This window comes from Micropterus dolomieu, linkage group LG13, assembly GCF_021292245.1.
Source record: "Micropterus dolomieu isolate WLL.071019.BEF.003 ecotype Adirondacks linkage group LG13, ASM2129224v1, whole genome shotgun sequence".
NCBI lineage: Eukaryota > Metazoa > Chordata > Actinopteri > Centrarchiformes > Centrarchidae > Micropterus > Micropterus dolomieu.
In genome coordinates, this window is record NC_060162.1 from 28599152 (window position 1) to 28622718 (window position 23567).

General features: G+C 40.0%; 3 protein-coding genes across 4 annotated transcripts in view; 1 reads left to right on the forward strand and 2 right to left on the reverse strand.

Moving 5' to 3' along the window:
* The window catches only part of scai (suppressor of cancer cell invasion), a 38522-nt gene extending 35173 nt beyond the window's left edge, over positions 1-3349 (reverse strand). Inside the window, exons 1-2 of one of the 2 annotated variants that reach the window (XM_046067158.1) lie at positions 2095-3349; positions 1110-1198 (exon numbers count right to left, since the gene is read on the reverse strand). The gene's annotated coding sequence lies outside the window, so the exon portion shown is untranslated. Of the gene's footprint in view, positions 1-200; positions 447-1109; positions 1199-2094 lie in introns of those variants that run through there. The other variant, XM_046067157.1, reaches the window with a different exon arrangement.
* Positions 3350-3650: 301 nt separating this feature from the next.
* ppp6c (protein phosphatase 6, catalytic subunit) lies at positions 3651-11681 on the reverse strand. Its single transcript, XM_046067160.1, has 7 exons — positions 11354-11681; positions 9814-9909; positions 9633-9698; positions 7161-7302; positions 6986-7065; positions 4821-5030; positions 3651-4720 (listed from the first exon to the last, which is right to left on the reverse strand). Exons 1-7 carry the CDS (start codon positions 11426-11428, stop codon positions 4472-4474), a joined length of 918 nt encoding a protein of 305 aa, XP_045923116.1. The 5' UTR covers positions 11429-11681; the 3' UTR covers positions 3651-4471.
* A 2611-nt stretch (positions 11682-14292) lies between these two features.
* The window catches only part of LOC123981916 (stromelysin-3-like), a 33501-nt gene continuing 24226 nt past the window's right edge, over positions 14293-23567 (forward strand). Inside the window, exon 1 of the mRNA XM_046067159.1 lies at positions 14293-14570. Within this exon, the coding sequence (XP_045923115.1) occupies positions 14457-14570 (114 nt within the window). The 5' untranslated portion in view covers positions 14293-14456. The remainder of the gene's footprint in view (positions 14571-23567) is intronic.

The following is a 23567-nucleotide window of genomic DNA, read 5'->3' on the forward strand; positions in this document are numbered from 1 at the left end:
CGCCAACATCGTTAAATTTGAGTAGGGAACCACACCGTTAACGTCACAATAAAATAAAATAATAATGTCTGGATAAAGACGATAACCAGTGGTAAGTTAGCCAAAACGTGTCATTTAATAAAAACAGGTCACAGACTCACATAGCCTGTCTGCAGCAGCTTTAACCACCTCTGCACCTCTAACGTTACATTTCTTCTTACCTCCCGAAGCGGCTAACGTTAACGTTGATGGACACAAGTACCACAGTGATGCTCCTCAAAAACCAGCGCAAAAGCCACGACACGCTCTGTGGGTGAAAAGCGACCTTCTTGGCATCTCACTGTGTCACTGGCACTGGACGCTGTCTAGCGAGCCTGTCTGCTAAAACCTAAACGCTACTCTATATAAAAGGTTGTTGTCCTGTGAGAGGCAAGAAGGCAGGAAGAGGCAGGGAGAGGACAGCCTCCGCCCCACTTTCATGCCCACTCTAGCCGGCTAGCTACTTCCGGGTCAGCATTTCCAAAATAAAAGCTTCTCTCCGCTGGCAGGACACCTGAACGCCTAACAGGGATCAGTCAGTGTGTTAACTGTGAATTGACGAAGAATTTTGATTTGCTTTTAATTCTAACAGTCAAGTTGGCAGTAATCAAGCGTGAATATTTACAAAACTTAATCAAAATAAAATGGGACTGCTTTACGTGAGCAATTCATAAATTCATTGAGAATTCTTAGGCGGAAAGCTTTCTCCAGTTCTTCAAATGAATCCGATGATGCAGGGATTATATAGTCCTTTAATTTCTAAATGCTTTTCCCTATAGATTTAACTTTGTAAGGCAATAAAGCTGAACGTTAAAGCTGAAAACTTCTAATGTCAGAAAAAGATCTGTCACCAAATTGTTGGATTAGTAGATTATGCTGATATTGTTCATGTAGGTTTTTCTTCAAATGTTCATTTCATAATTATCCTTGTGATGTGCATGAGACTCTTAGTCCAAAGTGTTATTGGTTCATATGATTTTTTAAAATGCATTCATTTGAATTACCCGATTGGTATCGGGTCCCGAGGTGTGGGTGTCTGATGTTGCATGACCTGACACATCCAATGACCCCATATGCTGCGTTCTATTTACCTCGGAAGTGTCACTGATGATGGAAGATGTCACTGATGCTGTCCGGGCTGAGCATCAAAAGATACAACTTATTCACTATCGACCTGGAGCTACAAGTTAGAAGAAGAAGAAGATACTAGAAAAAGATATACTTTATTAATCCCGCAAGGGGAAATTCAGTGTTTTCATTTTGTTATTATTGTTAGTATTTACACACAGGTCAGAAATACACAGTTACATGCACAAACAAGACCTATAGCAACACAGGGATAGATGTGAGACATCAGTTGACAACAATGAAAGGTTGGTGACTACTGAAGAGACAGGTGGCAGATCCAAAAGACAGCAAACCTGGGGTGGAGTGAGTTGCCACCCTAACCACACCTTCAGAGGGGAGATGAGCACACCAAGTGGTGCTAGCAACCACTCCCAACATGAAGTCAGATAAGAGGAAGATAGGGTAGCGCTGCAAGACAGCAGAATTCAGTAAGGATGTGGATGTGGTGCTGGAATCTACAGCTAAAGGGGATGTGGACAGGAGGCTCCAAACTGCGAGCTAATCTAGTCAACACGTTGCTGGAGAGGTTTGCTGTGGAGGAGGAAAATGGAGCAAACAACCTGGTGGTGCTGTGGTTAGACTTAGCCAATGCCTATGGCTTGACGGAGATGCTGTAGAGGCACTATGTCCCAGCCAAAGTGAGAGACCTCATCCTGGATTACTACAACTTTAGGATAAGAGCTCCAGCAAGGACAACATCATCAGAATGGCCAATACTGGTGGTGGGAATCATCAAAGGCTGCATCATATCTGTTATCCTGTTTGCACTGGCTATGGACATGCTAGTTATATCTGCTGAAACAGTGTGTAGAGGCCCAGTCCCAGTCCAGAAATGGGATTTGCCAATCACTAATCTGTGCCTTCATGGATTATTTAACAGTCACCACAGAATCAGTACCAAGAGCCAGATGGATCCTAGAACCTTCTGGTTCTCCATGACAAACTCACCAATTCCGACCATCACAGGGGAGCCGGTAAAGAGTTTAGGACAGCGGGAGCAGGGGTTGCAGTGACTGGCAGGAAGTGGAGCAGAGGTAGCTGTGGAGCAGGCAGACCAAGCTACGCCACAGAGTCCTGGCAGGAGCAGTGACTCATTGAAGAGCTGGGCTGGGTGCCTTTCCAACCCCTCGTTATGACCAGGTACGAAGAGTGGCAGCAGCTGGTCCAGAAAGAGGTTCGAGCAGCCATAGAGGAGGACAGGTCCAGTAGAGCAGCAGAGTGTTGCACCTGGGCAAGATGGGAGCAAGTTGCAGAGGAAGATCTCGTGTAATGAGCTCTGGCGGGCAGAGCTGCATCATATTCTTGGTCCAAGTGATGCATTCCGCAACCCATCCAACCTGCACTGCTGGGGCCTGGTTGAGTCTAGGGAAGGGCCAATAGCATTTGAAGCATAACCAGGTGCTAGACCATTGCAGAAGCCATCTGGAATGCCATCACCAGCTCCTGGCAGTCCAAACTTCCAAAGCAGACCATCTGCTTTGCGAGAGCAGGTGAGAAGCCAGGCCCAACCCCTGCAGCGGCATCCGGGCTTCTCAGCACGGCATAGCATTGGCAACTGTTGGTGGACTTGGGAAAACAAATCAAGTTCCCACAACAGGTTGTCATGACCTCCCTGAGACCGGACATGGTTCTGGTATCAGAGGAAATGAATATCGCTATCCTGGAGGTAACAGTGCCATGGGAGGAACACATGGAGAAGGCTGTCGAATGGAAAGTACAGTGGCTAATCAGCAACTGCTACAGACAAGGATGGAGGGTCAGGTGCTTTCCTGTGGAGGCAGAGTGCAGGTGCTTTGCAGGACAGTCCCTCTGCAGAGCCTGCACTGCACTCGGCATACCAGGAGAGAGAAGAGCCATCCACAACAGCTCAGTGGCTGCAGGGAAAGCCTACATGCAGGAGTGGATCCGGAATACTCTTAACCGTATACCTCAATGTAGTGCTGTTACATTAAGTACACAACATCTTTGGGATTGGTTAAAACTAGGCTTTTTAAAATTTGAATTCAAGTTATTCTTTTAGTGTTAGTGCATTGCTCTTAGTGTAACTGAAAATGTTATAAAAAAAAAAATATCAAGAATACCATGATCCGCATTCTACTGAAATGTGACAAAGGGTCCCAAGTGCACCCTGATTTTTTTGAAAAACATTGGAGCAGAAATATGAAGTAGCAGAAAATGAACAAAGCTTAACAGTTACAAGTACCTCAGTCACTTCACCACCAGTATACGGAGTCATATATATATACGGCAGTCAGGTGGGGTGGTGGACTAAATGCTTGATAAATGCTTAAAATATTGGTAAGCATAAAGTAGATACAACAAAGTATTCTTCCACAACACCTTATTTTCATTTGGTCCCGTTAAAGTCATGAACAGTGCAGTCTGGAAAGGCAGGACCACCATTCCTATTATGCATCCTGATCGTATTGTTTCTGCCCGCATGTAACAATGGTTTGGACTACATTATAAAAATCCTTTAGTGTTTCAAGTGACTACTACTCACACAATTTAATGAATGTTTTATTCAAAACAGGGGAACAGTGTCAAAGAACCTTTCTCTGCAACAAATAAAACTACAGAGCTGAGCTATTAACAAATCTATTTTCATACTGTAAGGATATTATTTTATATTGCTTATAAAATGTTGCAGCAACAGTTCATCATACTGTCAGATTGGTCAGATGGTCACAGTGATGAGTAAAAGGCTAATTTACACTTGTGGATGTTTGTCAAAGATACATGGTGTCTGTATTAACAGATAGATTGAAACAAATTAAAAGGAAAGTATATGATAGATGACATTTAAAAATAAAACCCGCATTTAAAGCAGAATGCTGTAGGATGGGCTCAGATGCAGTTTTTTACGCAGTAAGTCTGAGGTGTTTCAACAGGAGCACTTATTACAAGAGTTTGTTTCCTAATTCCAGAAATCACTAGTCTTTTAAAGGGCAACCATGAGATCAAACTGCTAAAATGCTCACAGAAAAATATATATATCACTTTATTTGAACATGTATTATTGGCAATTACAACTCAGTTGTTTATTTGCCTCAGTGGGACACCATCAAAATTAAACTATTTAATATTATCTTATCTTTAAAAAGTATCATTTTCTCATTGGGGGTAGGAGAGGATTTTTTTTGACAGAACAAAAAGTGAGTGTGGTGCAAACAGACAGTAGCCTGGGAAGAAACCCGTTTCTAACTCAAGATGCTGGATACCTGTGATGTTGCTCCCAAGAATTTCTTAAAATATGTTGAATATAAATAAGTTTGAGAGTTGAGATCTCCAGAGGCTGGAGAGGATAGAGAACTGGCTCTTATCATTAAAGAAAGTAGGGAGTGGTTGTTCGGGGAGGTATGACGCGCTCAGAGTCAGGGACGGCTCGGAACAGCTTGGGCTCTCGTCTGTTCACGTCCTTGAAGACCATGATGGACGCGATGTTGCCGCAGCGGTAGCAGTAGTTGGGCGCCGACCACACAGTCACCAGCTTCTCGTCGAACATGAACTTGTAGCCTTCATGAACCAGCTGATGTGCACGGCATATGAGCTTCAGGTTGTTGATGTGAACAAACTAAAACAAAATATGAGCATTACTTTCATACAACTGATGTTAAGAGTCAAAGGTTCCCACACCCCACTGATTAGTTTCAAATGTTGACCACACAACGTACCTCATTAGTAACCTTCGAGCCAAACAGCCAGCCAGCACCTCGTGGACTGATAGCCCAGGTGTCCACGTCCTCTGGATCTGACCACACAAGATCACAGAAGGCCCCCTTGTGGGGAATCTCCTGGTTCCGTTCGATGGTGCGGATCTGGTCCAAAGTCTTAATGTCAGGTGAAAGACCACCATGGACACACAGGACCTGCTCATCTATCAACTGGAATAAGAGGTTAAAACATGTAATTAGAAAATCAGGCAGTTCTGAGTCAAAATCTTGATAAGGTTAGATATTGTATGTGTGTAAAAACCTGTCAATGTATTAAGAAGCTACTTTGTCAACAAAGTCCACTAAATTGTGTTCCTGAAGTCTGTTCAAAATGGTTCCATTTTGATGCTGCTCTGTTTGTGTTTGTGTGTGTGTGTGTGTCACCTCTGTAAATTTCTAAACTTGTACTGTACACGACTATACTTATTACTTAAAACAGCATTTGAATCTTTTCGTCACTAGGGGTCAGAAGAACTCCAACAATGACCCTAAACAGTTGCTATGACAAACAAGTGTTTGCCCAATCAGTCACTAGCTGTCTGTCTGCTGGTAAGTGTTTACTAAGTGAAGATTCATGCATCACTAAAGTCAAACAACTTGCTACACACCCTAGTTATTCCTTAGAGGTTGGTTGTTCCTAAATATTTATACCTACTACTTTCAGGTCTAACTGTTTCATTCTGTTAGTTAATGACAAAACTAACATTAGCATGCTAATATATAACCGCTTCAGACTGAGGGTTAAAGAAGTAATATTGTTGACAATATTTGACCTGACACTTCTGCTGTCTAACAATGAAGTAAACTGAGAATAATTAATTTCACAAAAAACAAAATAATCTCAAACAAAAGGCATTCATGCTGTTGCACTTTTTGCATATACAGATTTTGTAGAGATACAAAGGTGGTGGAAAGGTGTGGGTGGAGGATGGTTTCAGAAGCATACTGCCCTCTTAAGTTATTTTCCCACTATTCATCTAAACTTCCCACATTACTCCTGTTTATTCATTTCATCATCTAGCAGCCTCTAAGTTGTTCTCAGCTATTCTGTAAATAATGTATTCTAGTACAAAAAAATAGTACAGTCTGTCGCTTTATTTGAAATTCCAACTTTTGTTTGTATGTTGGGAAAAAAGTCTGTTTGCCTTGTGACTCAGCAGAGGAAACCCTCAAAATTCAATATTAGCTAAACCTATTGCATGCCTATTGACCCATCAGTAAATTAAGCTAATTATTAATGGAGGACACTAGTGAGTCAAGCCTTTCTGATTGGATAATCAGAACAATAAAGCGGTTGAGAAGCAGTGTGTGGATATATTTTGGGAAATGAGTGGAGCAACGTCAAATAGACAACCTCTTTTCACCAGGCCCTGACCAGATGCCCGTAAAAAGGTCAAAACTACGATAGCAAAGTTAATTTGCATAGATGTGCGGCCTTTTGGCATTGCATCGTGAGGTTTTTAGGATAATGACAGAACTGGAGTCACCATAAATTTTTTGCACCACACACTCAATATACACAGTGCAGTTTACACAGGAAAATATATAGATCATACGTACGGGTAAGACACTCATTTAAAAACAGGTTAGTTAAAATTTACTCTAACTTGATTTGTTGAAGAAGTGACCATCCTAATAATAGATAATAAAAACTGCATACTGTACTTTCAGTAGGAAGGAAGCCTGGAGATCAGTTCCTGCAGCACAGTACAAACTCCCCCTGTAAATAACTGCTGGAATGACCTACCACTGAATGATTATGGGACTACAGCTCTAATATTAGGTGGCTAACTATCAGAAATGGGTTTCAATCTAATACAAACTCTACAGCAGCTTGACTCTAAAATAGATCTCCAAGAAAGCACATCAATAGCAAAGGCACTGACACTATTTCCTCATTTAAGAAATGCAGATTTTTTCTTCAGGACAGAGTTAAGGAAGTTAAAGGACCAAATCACTACTATCAGCTTACATCTTCCATTAGTGCAATGCCCGAGTTTGACATAGAGGAATGGTGTGTTTACAACTGAATCGTTGCTTTGCTTACACATCCTACCTATGACCAAAGAGCACAGCAGACAAATGTAATCCTGAAACAAATGTGAAAGAACCATGAATGAACTTACAGCTGCCACAGTCAGCATGTCAAACACTTTTGTGCAATACCTCCAGGCATTTGCATTTCCATACTTTGTTTGGCACTCATCTAAAAGTAAGCAGAACATACATGGCAGTGTGGTTTGATGGGAAACAGAAAACATTTGCATACATGATCAGTAAGAGTGAAGTACATGTACCTACCATAAAAGCCATACACTTGTGTTATTTGTCGGCTTTCGTGGTTTCCACGAAGTAGTGTGATACGATCCGGCCACTTTGCTTTTAAAGCTAGCAGGTGTGTAAATGTCTCCAGGCTATAATATCCTCTGTCTACAAAGTCTCCCTGGAGGAGGGAAAAGAAGACACCATCAGAGACACCAAAAAACATTAAAGAGCCTCCATATATCTATTCAAAACATAACTCTGTTGTCTCCAGGATACAGTGCACCTTTATATCAGAACAACCTGCGTAGAGAATAACTGTAGTTTCTTTCAACCTGTTTGCTACGTGCCAATAAGCTCGTACTTGTTGAAGCAGCATGTAACATATTGAAAACTTTTTGAAGACTGCGTGTCCTGTGTTTGATTTGTTGGTCTGGCACAAGGCATTCATTTGACATTTGTGTTTGTGTGAAACAGTACAAAACAAACTAACAGATATTAGAGAACTATTAGATATTTGAGGGTGTGCAAAAGTGGGGGATATGGGATGGGTAGCATGAGGTTTGCAGGAAGATTGTGTTTCGCTCAGTTATGGAATCATCTACTTGATATCAAGGAAAGAAGGCAGACCAGAGGGACAGTTATTTGGAATAAACAAACCCATTGATACTGATCTGAAGAATTGCACACTACAAATAAGCTGGTGAGTGTTTTTAGCCATGCTAGTTCGCTGGCAATGTCAGTCTGTCGGTCAGTCAACCACAATGGTCCATACTGAAATATCTCAATAACTACTGGATGGTAGGGCTGGGCAATAAATCAATAATGATAATTATCGCAATTTAATTATCCTCAATAACAATATAATAAATGTTCAATATTTCGTCAATAAATATTTGGTTTAATTCATTTGAATTGTGAACAAATTAGCACTTCATTTTTCTATTAAAATATTTATTTTGTTGAGGAAAAGGGACTGAGAAAAGATTTACTAGTCATATTTGTTAAAACAGATTTTATCATAATAGTGTTGAATGTTCTACCTCAGACTTGTGAAGTGATCCACTGTTTGGCATCAAATGTTTGTCATATTCTGACCTTTAATAAAGGTTCAACCACATAACTAACCATCTGGTATGGCATCTGGATTTAAGATTCTACTAGCGGTAAAATAGTAGGCTATACTATTATATGAAATTATAATGAATATAGGCTATTATTGTTATACTGACAGTATACTATTAAGTGAAAATGATACTGTTTATTTAATGTTATAATATAATAGTAATACTAGTTCCTCCTCCAGGTTGTAGATAGTGTCTCTGCAGTGGACAGATTAGTAGATTTAGCCAGTGCCAGGATGCCAGTGGGCCAATATTTGCTCCTTCTAGCCACCTCCTCTGTAGAGCAACACGCTCCCTTAGTTCTGTTTTACTAATTGTAATAAATACTTTTGTTACTATTACTAATATGTTACTATTGTTATAATTATTATTTATCGCTTAACTTTGTTCAAAAACACATTTCAAAATGTCAGCATTTTGTTCATTTTCCTTGATAATCAAGCAAGTAGACTCATAGTACCATTTGTTCCATTATAATCGAATCGCAATCTGCAATATTGTCCACAATAATCGCTATATGACTTTTTCTCCAAATCGTGCAGTCCTAATATCGAATGATATGCTCCGTACTTGTATAGCGCCTTTCTAGTCTTTTCGACCACTCAAAGCGCTTTTACATTACATCTTCACCAGTCACACACATTCATTCACTGAGCCTAAGTGCTCAAACAGAAACTAACATTCACACACATTCGTACACTGGCGGAACAGCCGCCAGTTCAGTATCTTGCAGCCTGGAGGAGCCAGGGATTGAACCGCCGACCTTCTGATTAATGGGCAACCCGCTCTACCTCCTATATGTGATATGAAATGTTTTTATCATGATAACATTTTGGGCCTTATACTCTGACTTATGCCTACATAAATGCAAAACTAATGACAATGTTAGTAACACTACAATAAGATGGGGGACATTATACCTGTTAAACATCAGCATGTTAGCATTGTTATTGTGAATATTTTTCTTTCAACATCAAAGACTGATGAGTTGGCTACTAAACAGTGAAGTTAGGCAGGACACCTGGAAGATCTTGCAGGTTAACTAAGGATACAGTGCAGTACTGATGCTTTAGGGTTCCTACTTTAACCATCATATAGGTGATTCTGCAATATGTCTTATGTGTAGTACTCATATATGCTTTTATTGCAAGAAAACAGTTTACAATACATCCACAATTTGTGTAAATGAGGAAAATATACCCTTGACATGGGATTTTTCAAAAGGGAATACATGCTTCTTTTTAAAAAATGTTTTGCTGCATTGTGAGGAGCACGCCTTCATAAAATCAACATGGAAGTCGAGTGACTCGTTAAATATGGCATGACCTCTGTATTGTTTTAATTCTGCTGCAACTTTTATAAACAAAACAAAAAACAATTCACTTACCATGAAAATGTAATTTGTGTCTGGAACTTGGCCCCCAGTTCTGAAGAGCTCACACAGATCATAAAACTAGACGGGAACAATAAAGAATCAATTATTTTTAAAAGAAAAAACTAGAATTTGGTAACAAGTGAGGTTTATTTATCATCCATGGGGGAGTTAGAATAAATTCACTATGGCCTACCTGACCATGAATATCTCCACAAACAGTAACTGGAGTAGAGACTGGCTGAACATTTGATTCTTCCAACAGCAAATCACAAACATAATCACATAATCTCTGAAAAAGTAACACATAAAAATAGTTAGTGCTTACAGTAATCCTATTACAATCCAGCATCATAACAGCACAAGAGCTTGCTGGTCAACTGCTTTACTCCATATTAAGAAATGAGGACTGGAGCCTTTGGTAGGAACTATTGTTTGTGTCTGTTCGCTAACAGAACGGTTTTACAGTGACTTTGGGGCTAAAAAGTTAAACAAGGACGTAAATAACTCCGTCTGTTGGGACTTGGCTTGGAAACCGGTGGGTCGCCGGATCAAGTCCAACGCCAACCAATGCCTCAGGTGCCCCCTGAGCCAGGCCCTGAACTCCAAACCGCTCCCCAGGCGCCGTGCGATGGCAGCCCACTTCTCCTAAATATGATGAGTTAAATGCAGAGAACCAATGTCCTCTTCCCCCTCCCTTTTTACTCTTTCATCTCATGTCAGGCACAGACCTGGCACGTTGCACATATTTGCTGTTGATTGTTGATCTTTGTTGTTGTTGTATATTTTTATGTTGTCAGTTTATATATTTACACAATAGTCTCTTCCGTTGTGTTACTTCTGCACGGCACAGACCCAGACTAATGCACATGTACATATCTGCAACGTTGTTCTTCTATTCCATATTTATATATTTCTACATTTATTTATGTTGACTGTATGTTTGTCTACATGTAGCACCTTATCGCCACAGCAAATTCCTCTTATGTGTAAAACAATATTTGGCATTAAAGCTCATTGTGATTCTAAAAACAAGGATGCACAATGAACAATATGTATATTACTCCCTTATCATTCTGCTGAAATATGAAGCCAACAAACTGCTGCTGCGATTACTATTGCTTTTGATTAGTGTGACAGTTCAGGGCAGAGGAAAGTACTACAGAAAATCATAATAAGAGTACTGTCTGCAGATGAGATGTTAGCAGGGTCAGGAGAGGAGGGTGAATAACAGATTTAGAATAGCTCTGCGGCATTTTTGTTAAACAGTAGTTAACGTTACGTATTGCTTCCCTGAACAAGTGTTTTAGTTAACGTTAAGTTAACCTTTGACGTGACCTAGTATTCGAACGCTAAACATGTTAAAGTAACATTTGCTGACTTAGCCGCTGATGAAACTGTTTGCTGTGCCCTGCCGTGTTTCGCACCATTTAACGTTAGCTGTTAATAGCCAGCAGCATTTAACAGCACAGCTTCCTCTTTGACTCTCCCGTCCACACTCAAATTTGCATCCGAGTTTGCTAGACGATGATCGCTAATATCGGTGACGGCGGTAAAATGTGAACACAACTAACAATAACGTTTCACTGCCTCCGTTTAATAACTTAGGTTAGCAGTTAAGTTACTAGCCACGGTTGTCGAACAAACCTCGTAAGTTAACTGTTACAGTCGCCCGGTTTGCTTCCACTGATAATAACAAACCGTAGCCTACGTTAAGTTCGGCTACTTGAACTCACCTTTAGATCATTTTCCGGCAGGTATTTGCAGTGTCTTGCTATTTCAACGTACTTATCAAGGTCTAAAGGCGCCATTGTGAAAACGCTAAAACCAGAAGCCTGCTAAAGGAGTTAGCAAGCTAGCAAGTTCCTTTTCTTCTTCCTCCTCACCGTTCCTTCATTTTCAAGTTTCATCACCGGTGTCAGGTCAACTAAGCACATCCTGTAAGAACCTTCAAAATACACATGTTCACCGACCAAACAATATTTTAGTAATAAAGAGCACCGAAATGAAATCAAGTAAGCTATACAGAAGGAATGTTTCAGATATTTGACCATAACTGCTCATTTTGGTAAACGTTCTGAAATACCGGCGGCTGCTTTTAAACCTTTATTTGGAAGATTTTTATTAAAGCGCCATCATCTCCAGCCAACTTGACGCTTGCTTCCGTGGCGTTTGGTGTGCGGAGCAAATGCAACAGCGCCCCCTGCTGATACAACACAATATCCACACAGAAAGACGAAAGTGGTAGTGGTAAAGACAGAAAATGAATAATAGTACTACTAATATTAATATATAATAATAATAGCAATAGGACTAATGATACTAATTGTGGCAACAGGTGTCAGGCAGGAACATGGAAGCAGCAGGAAGCCCACAACCACAGATCCAGACCCCTCAGCTCCGGAGCCAGAAACACCTGCAGAAAGCGACAGAAGGAGAGTGGAGAGGGAAAAGAAAGCAAAACTACGGGAGAGGGAAGAAGTCAAGTTAGTAACATGCGTTAATGGGATAAGAAGGTATACAGATGGAGAGGGAGAGGAGAAGAGATGAGCTCAATGCATAATAGGAAGTCGCCCAGCAGTCCGACAATTAAATAATGTGATAAACATAGAGTAAGGGGTCATAACCCAAGTGTCATCTTAATCGTCTTTATTTAGTGTTCAATACATGTTGGTGCCTGCATCATTCACAAATGTGTGTGCGTGTAATTGCCTACTGCACACAAACTCAGACATCCAACTGTCAGTGTGTGAAGTAGTGGATGATGAATTGTTTCTGTTATCCAGCATAATTCTGCATCTGTCTGCCAGAGGCTGAATCACACAAAGAGCCTGAGTGGTGTTTCCCTCCAGACAGTGCAGCAGCTGGTCTGATTTTACTACCAGTGCAAACAAAGACAGGCAGAGGAGCAACTTGTTTTACATGTCAGAGGAACACTCGACAGGAGACAGAGAATCAGTTGTTCTACACATAAGCTGTGGTTAACCTGTAGAATAGACCCACTGAGCTAATGCAGGAGGAATTCAGTTTGATCAGCAAAAGGCTCTCTGGTTAAGGAGCAGATATGGTTTGACTAAAGTTCTGTGGAAAGGCAATTATGGAATTCTTGTTCTTAATTGAAAAAGTTGAACTGGAGAAAAAAGTTTGAAGGCAATTCTACTGAATCACCTTATCCATATCAACTGTAATCCAAACTGTGATGGTCTGAGAATAAGATGAAAGAATCCACAAAGACATGCCCTGCTGTGATTCATGTTGTATGTATAATTACAGTGAACTCAATTTAATTAATTTTTTGAGCCAGCTATGTTGGTAGCAAGTTCATTCATACTTTTTTTTGTTTTCCAAAACATCTACTGGACTGGCAAAGTATGTGTACACATACAAGGAATTCGACTCCAGTTTTACTTCTTAAACAGTCTATGGTTCTTACACACAGAATCATTTACAGGAAGACAGAAAGAGACATATAGCTACAAAATAAAGACAATGAAGCTGAACAAAGATAGGTACATACAATAGTTACAGTATATGTACGTTTAGTTTCTGTAAATTGTAGACAATACAAATAGAGCAAATGAAATACATATTGAATAAGTAATCTAATAGATTGCAATTTAATGTAACAGATTATTATTACATTACTTTATTAACTACTTTATGAAGTGAATGTACAGTACATGCATGTATAAATGTCTTTCTACAGTACATACAGCGTGCAGGATTTATATTGACAGTGTTAAAGCACAGTGTGTATTTAAAACTCTACAGAAATAATTTATAAAGTGTATGCTGGGATGTTTTAGTGTCACAGGGTTATTGACACTATATGCCTGATTTAACTGTTTGTCAGAGCGATGGCCTGTGTTAAGAAACAGTGCTCTGGAGCTCCTACCAGAGGGGGAAGTAGGAAAAGGTTATATCTAGGGTGTGATGGAGGGTCTGATGTTTCCTGACTCTGGGCATGTGTAAGTCCTGAATGGAGGGCAGGTTAGCCCTGACTGTTGGTTATAGTCTGTTCCTGTCCTGTTTGAGGGCTCTTTGAGGACTTCTGGGTTGATGGTGTTAAAGACTGAGTTGAAGTCCACAAACAGTATCCTTGCATTATGTTCCTGGGGGGTTGAGGTGTTGCAGGATGTAGTCATTGTGTCCTGTGATAGAAGGTTTCTTGGGGACCGGAAAGATTGTTGAGAGTTTGTAGTGAGGGGACTTCATACAGCTCCAGTGATATGTTGTAGATCCGGTGAAGATGGGGGCCAGCTGGTCAGCACAGATGTTCAGACAGGAGGGTGCCACTCCATCTGGACCTTGTACTTCCTAATCCTGACAAGGTCCAGGCATCACTGGGGTGCCTTGTGGCCTAGGGTTAGGGTGCCGACCATGAACTGCAATGTACCCGGTTAGAGTCCGGCCAAAGAGCTCGTCATCATCTTATGAAGGTTAATGTCAAAAAAGAAGAAATAAAATAAAACTCACACTTCAAAAGCAGCTGGACAGCACCTTTATTTTATGACATTCACTTTGTCTTATTATTTTATAGATAACTATTCTGTGCTATCTGCTCTGGCAGACAGCTTGGGCTACAGCAACCTGTCACTTGCATTAGGCCTGGTCGTGGTACGTTTGGAGTCAAAGGGGTTAAATCACGTGAGTAGTGCAGTTGAAACTTGGAAAAAAAAACTTGGGAAAAAAAAGTTATCGGAAGAGGACAAAGAAATCCCTCGGTAGGCTGCAAGAACCCCTGCCGGCATTCATTCCACAACACGACGTCCTCCTCAGCCGCTTCAGTCCTCTTCCTGTGTACCAGTCTGTGGTACCAGCCCGTGTCTGTGGGACAAGATGATGCGGGCTGCCGTATTTTGCGGCAGCATCTTACCTCTGCACCTTTTCCTCTGCGTTCATTCCCTGCCGGTACACGACCGGAGGACCGTCAGCACGTCCAAGCAGCTGCAGGTGAGTCAAACACTCTGGTCCAGAGAAAACTTTGTGCACGGGAAAAAGCTAGACATCACACAGTGTTAGGGACAAAAGAGGACGCCTATGGCAAGCCGTTTTAACATTCAGTCCTTAAAACTTAGGCTACTAGTCGCTATCTAAAAGCAACTAGTACTTATTTATTAGTTAGCCTACTAATAACTAACTATTCCATTAGTTACTAGCAACAATTTTTAGTTACTTGTAACTAATTGCACATTTTTGTCAATAAGTTAGGCTACAATTTGAAATCTATGAGGCTGTGCAGTTCAGATATGATCTTTTTATTAGTCACTAGTAACTATTTCCATTTGACTAGTATCTTAGTATCTATATTATTTAGAGACTAGGCCTAGAATCTATTCATTACTTACAAGTAATTATTCTAAAAAATAGGCTCCTACTATCATTTTCATTGTGCATTTAGTCATTCACTAATGGCTAGTTAAATGGCTTGTTGATAGTAACATTTTAATGGAATAGTTACTTGTAAGTAATGGAACTAATAAATAAGTACTAGTTTCTTTTAAACAGCGACTAGTACGTTTTAAGTAAAGTACTGGAAAACCAGGAAAACCTTGCTAGTAGCAGCTGTATGTTTCAGCTCATAAAACCATAAGTAGCTAAAATTAAGTGAAGTGAAACTGTATTCCACAGTTACCTTTAAAGTTAGCGCTGCAAACTCTTCAGTTCTTCATCCTCAATTTATCTGGCTGATGTTTATTATGAAATAAATGAAGTTGCTCACTGAAAGTTTATGATGGCCAACAGGTCAGATTTAAAGCTGCTAACATGACAGATGAAATAATTAACCCTGAGAATCTCAGTCACTGTGTAGTTGTAATACATTTTCAATTCATTTAGGGTTGAGTTTGTTTGAAGTTTGAAGTTTTTGTTTTATTATTGTATCATAAAGCCTACCGTTACGACCAGCCCGCAGGTGCTTACAAGACACCTGATTTAGTTCAGCCAGGGCTAGAATACACCATTTACATTGTCAAACAATAAAGAAAGGAGAATAATAAGAAGAAAATAATAATAATATATATAAATAGCCTACATGCACATTCAAATGAGTATGGATGGGATACTGTATTTAATAAATGGAAAAGAATTTGTGTTTTAGATTTGAGCTTTGTTATCTTGCAGTAAAAATGCAAAAGCATTTTGTATGTTTTGTCATTGTACTGTATGCTCAAACAGGATTACATTGGCATCAAACTCTGTGCAGCTTGATGGATACTAGGTCTGCTCTCTGGTGTAGCTGTCAACAGTGTGAGTGAGCGATTTAGATTAAGCAGGCAGGGGCAAGTCCTCTGGCAACTGGTGGAGGTTAAGATCTGCTTGTCTGCTGACTCAGGGGAAAAAGGAGAAAACAGCAGATAGCTACTTAGAGAGTGGGAGACATCAGGAAAACAGACACTCAGCTGCTGAGCAACACCGCAGAGGCTTTTGTTTGTACATCATGTCTGCAGAAAAAAAACAGCCCTGCCCAGCTGGGTGCAACAGTATTAAATATGTACATTACGTACATTAACTTGTTTTCGCTGCCCACGGTGGCCCAAAAAATCAGTAATTGAGGGTTTAAGTAGGATTTTGAATGCTGCACTTGTAATGAAGTATTTTAACGTAGTATGTGCACAATTGATTAAGTGAAGGATGTGAATACTTCTTTCGTCATCGTCAGCAGTAGCTCTACCAAGTGTTTTTCATGTAGGAAGGTTAAAAATCTATCATAGAGCTTGTTAACTTAAGAGGTTTATATTCTATGTGTTTACAGAGGAGGATCAGTCTCTCATCTCCATTCACGCTAATCCTCTTTATCCTGCAAACATTACCTCCCCTTGGCATAATCAACCTGTTTTTGTGCAAAATACTGAATGCCTGCTGATATCTGGGACTTTTTGTGGTTAAATATTTACCCTAGAGAGATTTCTTCCACTGCGCAGATCATTTGTCTCAAGTTTGGGCTACTTTTTATCTTGGATCTCTGCAGGGGTATATCTTATCATATTTGTGTCGCAGTGGTTTAGGGAATCACACCAGATTCTGCTCACTTCTTATAATTGCATTCCATAAAGTTAGTCATTCCCAGTAATGTCAGATCAGCATCCTCTGAAATCTTTCATAACATACTCCCTGTGTTACACTGCAGACGACCTGATGTCATGACTGAACAGGGGATTTCCAGACATCTGCTCACTGTGTGTGATGCAACTTTGTGGAGGTTTGAAGAACACATTTGTGTGTCAGTGTGTGTGGTGCACATCATTTTCAGGCATAGTCATACCTGCATGCACACATTGTATTTACATGTTTGAGTGACATCAACAAAGTCTCCCCAATGTAACATATGCCACCTATAAGATAAAACAACAATGGCTCTGTAGGTGGGATCAACACTTCATCTGGGTTGAAGCTCCGGCACGCCAGTTTGGGCTAAATGCAGCAACCACAGTGTCCTGTAGAGACATGTTAGCTCCGTCTCCAGGATTCCCCCAACATACAAAAAGCTTTGTTTCAATAGCATGTGACTTTATGTTTATGTTTTTTAAATGAAAACTTGCTTCTTGCCCATACACTTGCCTTAGTTCTGTCACTCACCTTAAACTGAACTGCCCGTCAGCTCAGCTAAGCCTGTTGCTTTTATTTTGTTTGGTTAAAACCACTTCAGTCATGCCAGACCCACCACTGGGTCCATTATTGTATATTTTGTAGAAGATCCCAAATAGAGGAGAAACAATTAGTAAATTAATTGTTTCAATATTTAAATTTTTTTGTCAAAATGATAGTAAACTGAATATCTTTGGTGTTTATGACTGTTGTATGGACAAACAGGCAATTTGGGAATGTGAAGTTATAATGGGTATTTTTCACAATTTTGTGACATTTTATTGACAAAAAGATTATTATCCAATATCCAAAAATTGCCAGAATAATGATAAACCCAACGTTTTCACATAATTACATATATATTAGAAATGAGTATGACATCATGCAGAAGAGGACTTAAAGTTTTTCATTTGGTTACCTACTGCAGCCACTGACCCTTAGCGTGTGACATGTCAGTCAATGTGAGCACATAGCTTCAGTAAAGTGTTACAGGTACAGTACACTTGTGATCTCATTATGTGAGGTATTTTCTTTTTCTAACTTCAAGCTGAACTTTTGGGGTAAAAACATTTTAAAAGAATACTATCATATATAGAATTTCAAAGATTTGCAATTATTACTGAAAAAGATTTAGTATTACACTCCCAGAGTGGGGGGCCGAACTCCAAAAACACTGGATCCTACAGTTCTAATAGTGCAACTTAATAAGGTCTTTCTGTGACGGAAAGGTAAGAGCGGATTCAAACCCGGGTTTACAGGGTACCAAACATGCAACTTGACCACAGTTCCAAAGAGCCAGGCTTGTTGGTATAGCAGTCACAGTGCATACTCAACCAAAGTGACGGTGACCTCTGCATCCACACCCTCTCTGGGTTCCCTCACACACAGGGGTCCACCAACCCTGGGGGTCCCACATACACATCACAGGGTACGCCTCTGACAATTTCACGGCAAGCCATCCCACTTCTGATTTCATATGTGACGGAAAGGCAAGAGCAGTCACCCCACCCAGATTTACAGGGTACCAAACATGCAACTTGACCGCAACGCCAAAGAGCCTGGCTCGTTGGTATGGCAGTCACAGTGCATACTCAACCATAGTGACGGTGGTCCGTCACACTTTCATTAGACCCTTCCACCATAATATATGTCCACTTGATTCCACACCTTCAGTTTGTAATGCAGGCTTTACTGTATGTAAAACATTTTTGCTGTCAAACTCAAGCTGAAATATATGACTTCATCAGGGACATATTTTCAAACTTTGGAAACAACTTTCAGAGCCACAGAAGACATACAGTACATCGATTTTCACAGGCTGAGTAGGACTATCCATGAATTAAGTGGACTTTGTGTAAAAGTGTGGAGAGCCCTTTAACGTTATATTGAACTGTTTTCATAACAAAGTTAACTCTCGGTTAGTCAGAGATGCATTTTAATGCTCTTTGCTATTTTGAAACATCGCCATGGTCCTCCGCCTTTCTGGTGAAGCATGCTGGGAGAGGCTCCAGGCTCATTAACCCTGAATGGCATAACGTACATATTGAGGCTAAATATTTAAATTCTCCTAGTATTTCTTTCTCAGTATTTGGTGACATTGCCTTTTAATTGGTTCACTTCAAACCAGATGCTTAGAGAATTTGTCCACAAGCTTCTCTGTAACACTCTTGACAGACTTACTCTTAGCCTCCTTACTCGGACACCCCTTTTTAGTTCAGTCCACAAATTCACTATTGGATTCAGGTCAGGGCTTTGTGTTGGCCACTCCAGTACTTTTACTTTGTTTTCTATGAGCCATTTTGTATGCTTAGGATTGTTATTCTGCTGGAAGACTGAATTACCTCTGAGCTCCACATTTCTAGCTGACTTCTAGCTGAGATCTTGCTTCAGTATTTGCAGATAATCCTCCTTCCTCATGATTTTCTAAATTCACCAGTCCCATTTCCAGCAAAACAACACCAACATAATGCTGCCACCCTTGCATGGTGTATTTAAACCTTTGATCCACTGTAAATCTGTTCTAGTATACAAAAGCTGAAATTTTTATTTTTGAAATGATCTCTTATGGAAATAAAGTAAATACCCTATTGACTTAACACAAGAAATGTATGGTAACACAAATATGTTTGAATGTTTTTAGCCTAGGTGTAAATATGTGGCCTCAACTGTGTATGGGTAGATGCAAATATGTATGTTTGGATTGGCTGTTGTCGGGATGGAACTTGTGATTTTAAATTTGAGATTTTTAAATTAACCATCTTAAAGACGTAAACCACTTCTCTCTCCTCTTGACAGCATAATAAACGGCTGGATTTTACCCAGATGGCACACCTGAGTTAATTCCAGAGACTTCATTGTTTTTAAGGCTGACTCAGGTCCAGTGTGGCTTTTGATTGTCAAGTATTTGAACAAATGCCAAATGTAATAATCCTTTTACATTAGAGTGCTTTGGAGCTTTGCTGAAGCATGAATTCTTCCCATTAATTGTCTTATTTGCTTTACAATCACGAAGGGTAATCAATCAATCAATTTGAACTTGAAACTTTAATTACCATCTACACTGGGTGGAGGGGACTTGATAACATGATTGTGGTTAGATCACTTAAAGCTTAAACTGACTTTTGTCTGTGAAGTTAAAATAATCCTGTGTTATTCCCCATTAGCTTGACAGGGCAGAGAGCAGAGGTGTTTGTTTTAGTTGACAGATTAATGCTGGGACTTTTTCTAGTGTAGTGTATATATTATGTTCATTCTGACAATGACTTTATTGCAGTAGCTCAAAGCATTGAAAATGTAGGTGGGGTCTGATATTAGATGAAAACAGTACAAACATGTTTTCCAGAATGACTTGCTGTAACAATTTTTTTTGGTAAACCTTTTATATAATTTGTCACATGAAAATCGTTGTTCAATTAGGACATTAACTTTCCACAGAGCCAATTCAAGCTGTTGTATTATCAAGGACAGATATTTTATGTAGATTTTAAAAAAATGTAGAATACATTCACGGGTCATGGTTAGTGTAGGCTTCTCACAATCATCTATTTCAGTCTTCTGTTTCTGCTGTACCCTCTTTGGCAAGTGAAGTCAAAGTCTTACATTCGAAGGTTTCAAAATGTGGGAGCGACAAACGCACACAGCGGTGTTCATTTCACATACCAAAAAATGCAAATGCTGGGGGAAAACAAACAATGGAATGTTGTTGTGAAGAGGCTCGCTAGTGCTGTCACCTTGCAGAATGAAACACTGCTTTCCGTGGCCACAATTTAAACTTTATAGGTCTGGTGGAGCTGCTTGCCAAGTTCAACCCAGTGATGAGTGAACACGATGAGCAGAGAAAAAAAGAGATTGAGCATGAGGTAACGAGGTCGCTGGACAAAGATGAGCTTATTAGAGCATTCTCAGCACTCTGGCATAGGAGGGTGAGGTTCTATAGTGAATCGCATTTTAGCAGAAATAAAGTTAGAATTGAAAACAGAACACTATTTACTGCTTATTTCACTCAATGTGTATAGGCAGCAAACCACTTATTGTTCTTCCAGTGATTGTATTTGCTCTCCCACTTGGCTTGTCTCCTTCTGTCTTTTGCTGTCCTTTCCTCTGCTCTACAGGCGTGTAGTAAGTTTTTCAATTCATTGTAAACTACCCGTAGTTTCAGGTTACTTTTCAGTTGTTTCAAGAAGCCAGAATTCTGGAGTAATTTCCATGTTCTGTTAGAGAAAATAGTTGTTCAGTTTTCCAACAACTGATGAATCTGACGATAAAACATGTTTGTCAGATATTCGTCTGTTTCTTGTTGACCTGGGGGAATTAGAGCTTTTTAAAAGTAGTGACATTCATCTCAATGATGTAACAATTAGTAATACAAGATGAGGATGCACCAGCCCCATGACGACTCCCCCAGTAATTTCCACCCTCTTGCTATATCTCAGCCACGGCAGTGTGTATATTGGTCCAGCTTGTTGACTTCTTGGCTTAAAATGACATACTCAGCAACTCTGAACCTGAACTGTACCATCATAGGATAATAGGACAGCTGACCTTGCCGACATCAGTCAAATCAGCAAAATAGAAACCAAACTGTATCAGCATGTAACTGACTTCACCCACAGCACCATATGACACTCAAAGTGCTGTCATCAGGTGGATTTGTGAAGTTTTGGACTGTTTGTAAAATAATACTAGCTATTTAAAGATGTCACTCGAGGCTAGAGTTCATGATGATTGTTTTAAAGAAGTTATCTCAGTCTCTTCATGGGACCAGAGCTCCCCCCAGAGGACAAAATTAGCATTACATGTCATTGTTTTAATGCTTCTCCCGCTTTTTTAATGTATCAATTTGTATTTTATTGTTCGTAATCTGATGCCATGTTTGTGTAACTTGCTTATATTCTCTAAGTAAGAATGTTTAATAGCCAATATTATCCAGGAAATTTTGAGTTAAGTTTCTTTCATCCTGAAATCCTGAAAATGTGTTTAACTGGTAACCATTCTAATCGTTACGACGATTAATTGATAGCTTTCCTTCCTTTTATCAAATGCTTAAAAACTAACTGTTTATGACATTTAAGGTTTCTTTGGGGGAAAGTATTTGATTAAAATACACGCAAATAGAAAATAGACATATGTAAAAAGGCATAAGGCCTCAGGGGAAACAAAGCCCTCTCTCTTGGGGGATACGCCCCAAACAACAAAAGCACAGATCCAAGCACGCTCTCTCGTCTCTTCGCCCTTGCTCTTCGCTCTACACGCTTACAGAGCGTGCCCCGTCTCCCAGCAACGCCCTAAGGAGTTCTTCATTGGCGTGAAGATTTCTTTGTTCTTTTCAAACCACACACTCCCTTTCGTGGAAGTTATCTTTTCTTTTGTTTGTTTGTTAAGAGTTATCAGACCGTTAAGCCAAGCCACTTCGAAGTCAGGAACAACCAAGTTCCCCTTTTAAGCATTATTTCTGTCGAATTAACTTCCACTGCTCCCACCGAAGTTCGGACCGAATAAATTTCACCGTAATCACAGGAACTGTGTGTGTGTATTGTTTAACTCCAGGTCACTGTAACGGAGGATTTATGCCTTCGATATGAGATTGACTGATTGATTTATAGAAATGATTAAGCAATTACTACTAACTGATCACTAGGAATAATTGTGTAATTATTAAACCATACTCGGAGAGTCCGTAGGCACTGGGCGAATGGTGCCCCGAAAGTTTTATGAATTATACAAATGAAAAGTGAGTGAGTGAGCGAGGACACTGGCGTGTGTCGCCACTTCACAACTCGCCATTTTTCACAAAACCTGAGTCACTAAGCTTCATTCAGTTTAATGTCCAGACAACTAGGTGTGTTCTGATCTCTATTGCCAACTGTTACGGCTCTGTAGCCTAATAGTTACTCACAGGAAAATGGATTTTCTTTGCTTGACAGAAACTTGGCAAAATCAGCAGGATTTCATGACGCTTAACCAAACATACATACAGAAGCCTCGCTCTACGGGCCATGGTGGTCTAGCTGTTATCCATTTAGCTGACATCGCAGTGAAAGAACTTCCACTGCCTAACATCACCTCATTTGAGTGTCTTCGTTTCACACTGGCTGGGTCGCCCCCCTAAAACCTCCACCAACTCTCCACCATAAACCGGCTGCTCCACCCTCATGATGCCCCCTGCCCCTTTGACACTTCTGCTCCAAATTCCTGGATTTCTTTCAGGAAAAAGTGGACTCTATCCATCAATAACTGCTGCCTCCTACTCCTTTTTTATTTTATTTTTTTTAAACCTGTCCTGCCCAGCAGCCTGGTATAGAGTATAATGACCTGGATACCATATTGTGCCAGACAGATTTTACTTTAACAAGAGAGTATTAAAATACTCCTTTGTCTGTTTTATTATTTATTTAATTATGTATTGATTTGTCACCGAGCCGGACAGGGGCGCAGATACAGGGATGGGGGGGCACAAACAGACAGCACAGAGAAAGGACAACACCTGTAAGAGAAGGGGGAAAGGGGGATGCAAGGTGGAGACAACAGGGAAAAGCTGTGGGAAACACCAATTGCAGAAAGCAACGAAACCTGCAATAGAACAGAGAGGGGGGAGGAGGAGAAAAACACAACAAACAAACACAAACAAAAACAAACAATAAAAATAAAAATAATAATAATAGTAAAAGACAACCAGCCGAACAGCAGCAATAAACAGTTGACATAGTAAGACAACTAAGAGAAAAATGAAAACAAGAAACAGTCACACACACTAAATAAGCAACACAGCACAGCCACGAGAGCTGGAATAATAATTAATTTAAATAAGTAACTGAAAGAAAAGCATCAGGAATAATTCTACCAGGGACAACCTAAATTTGTTTG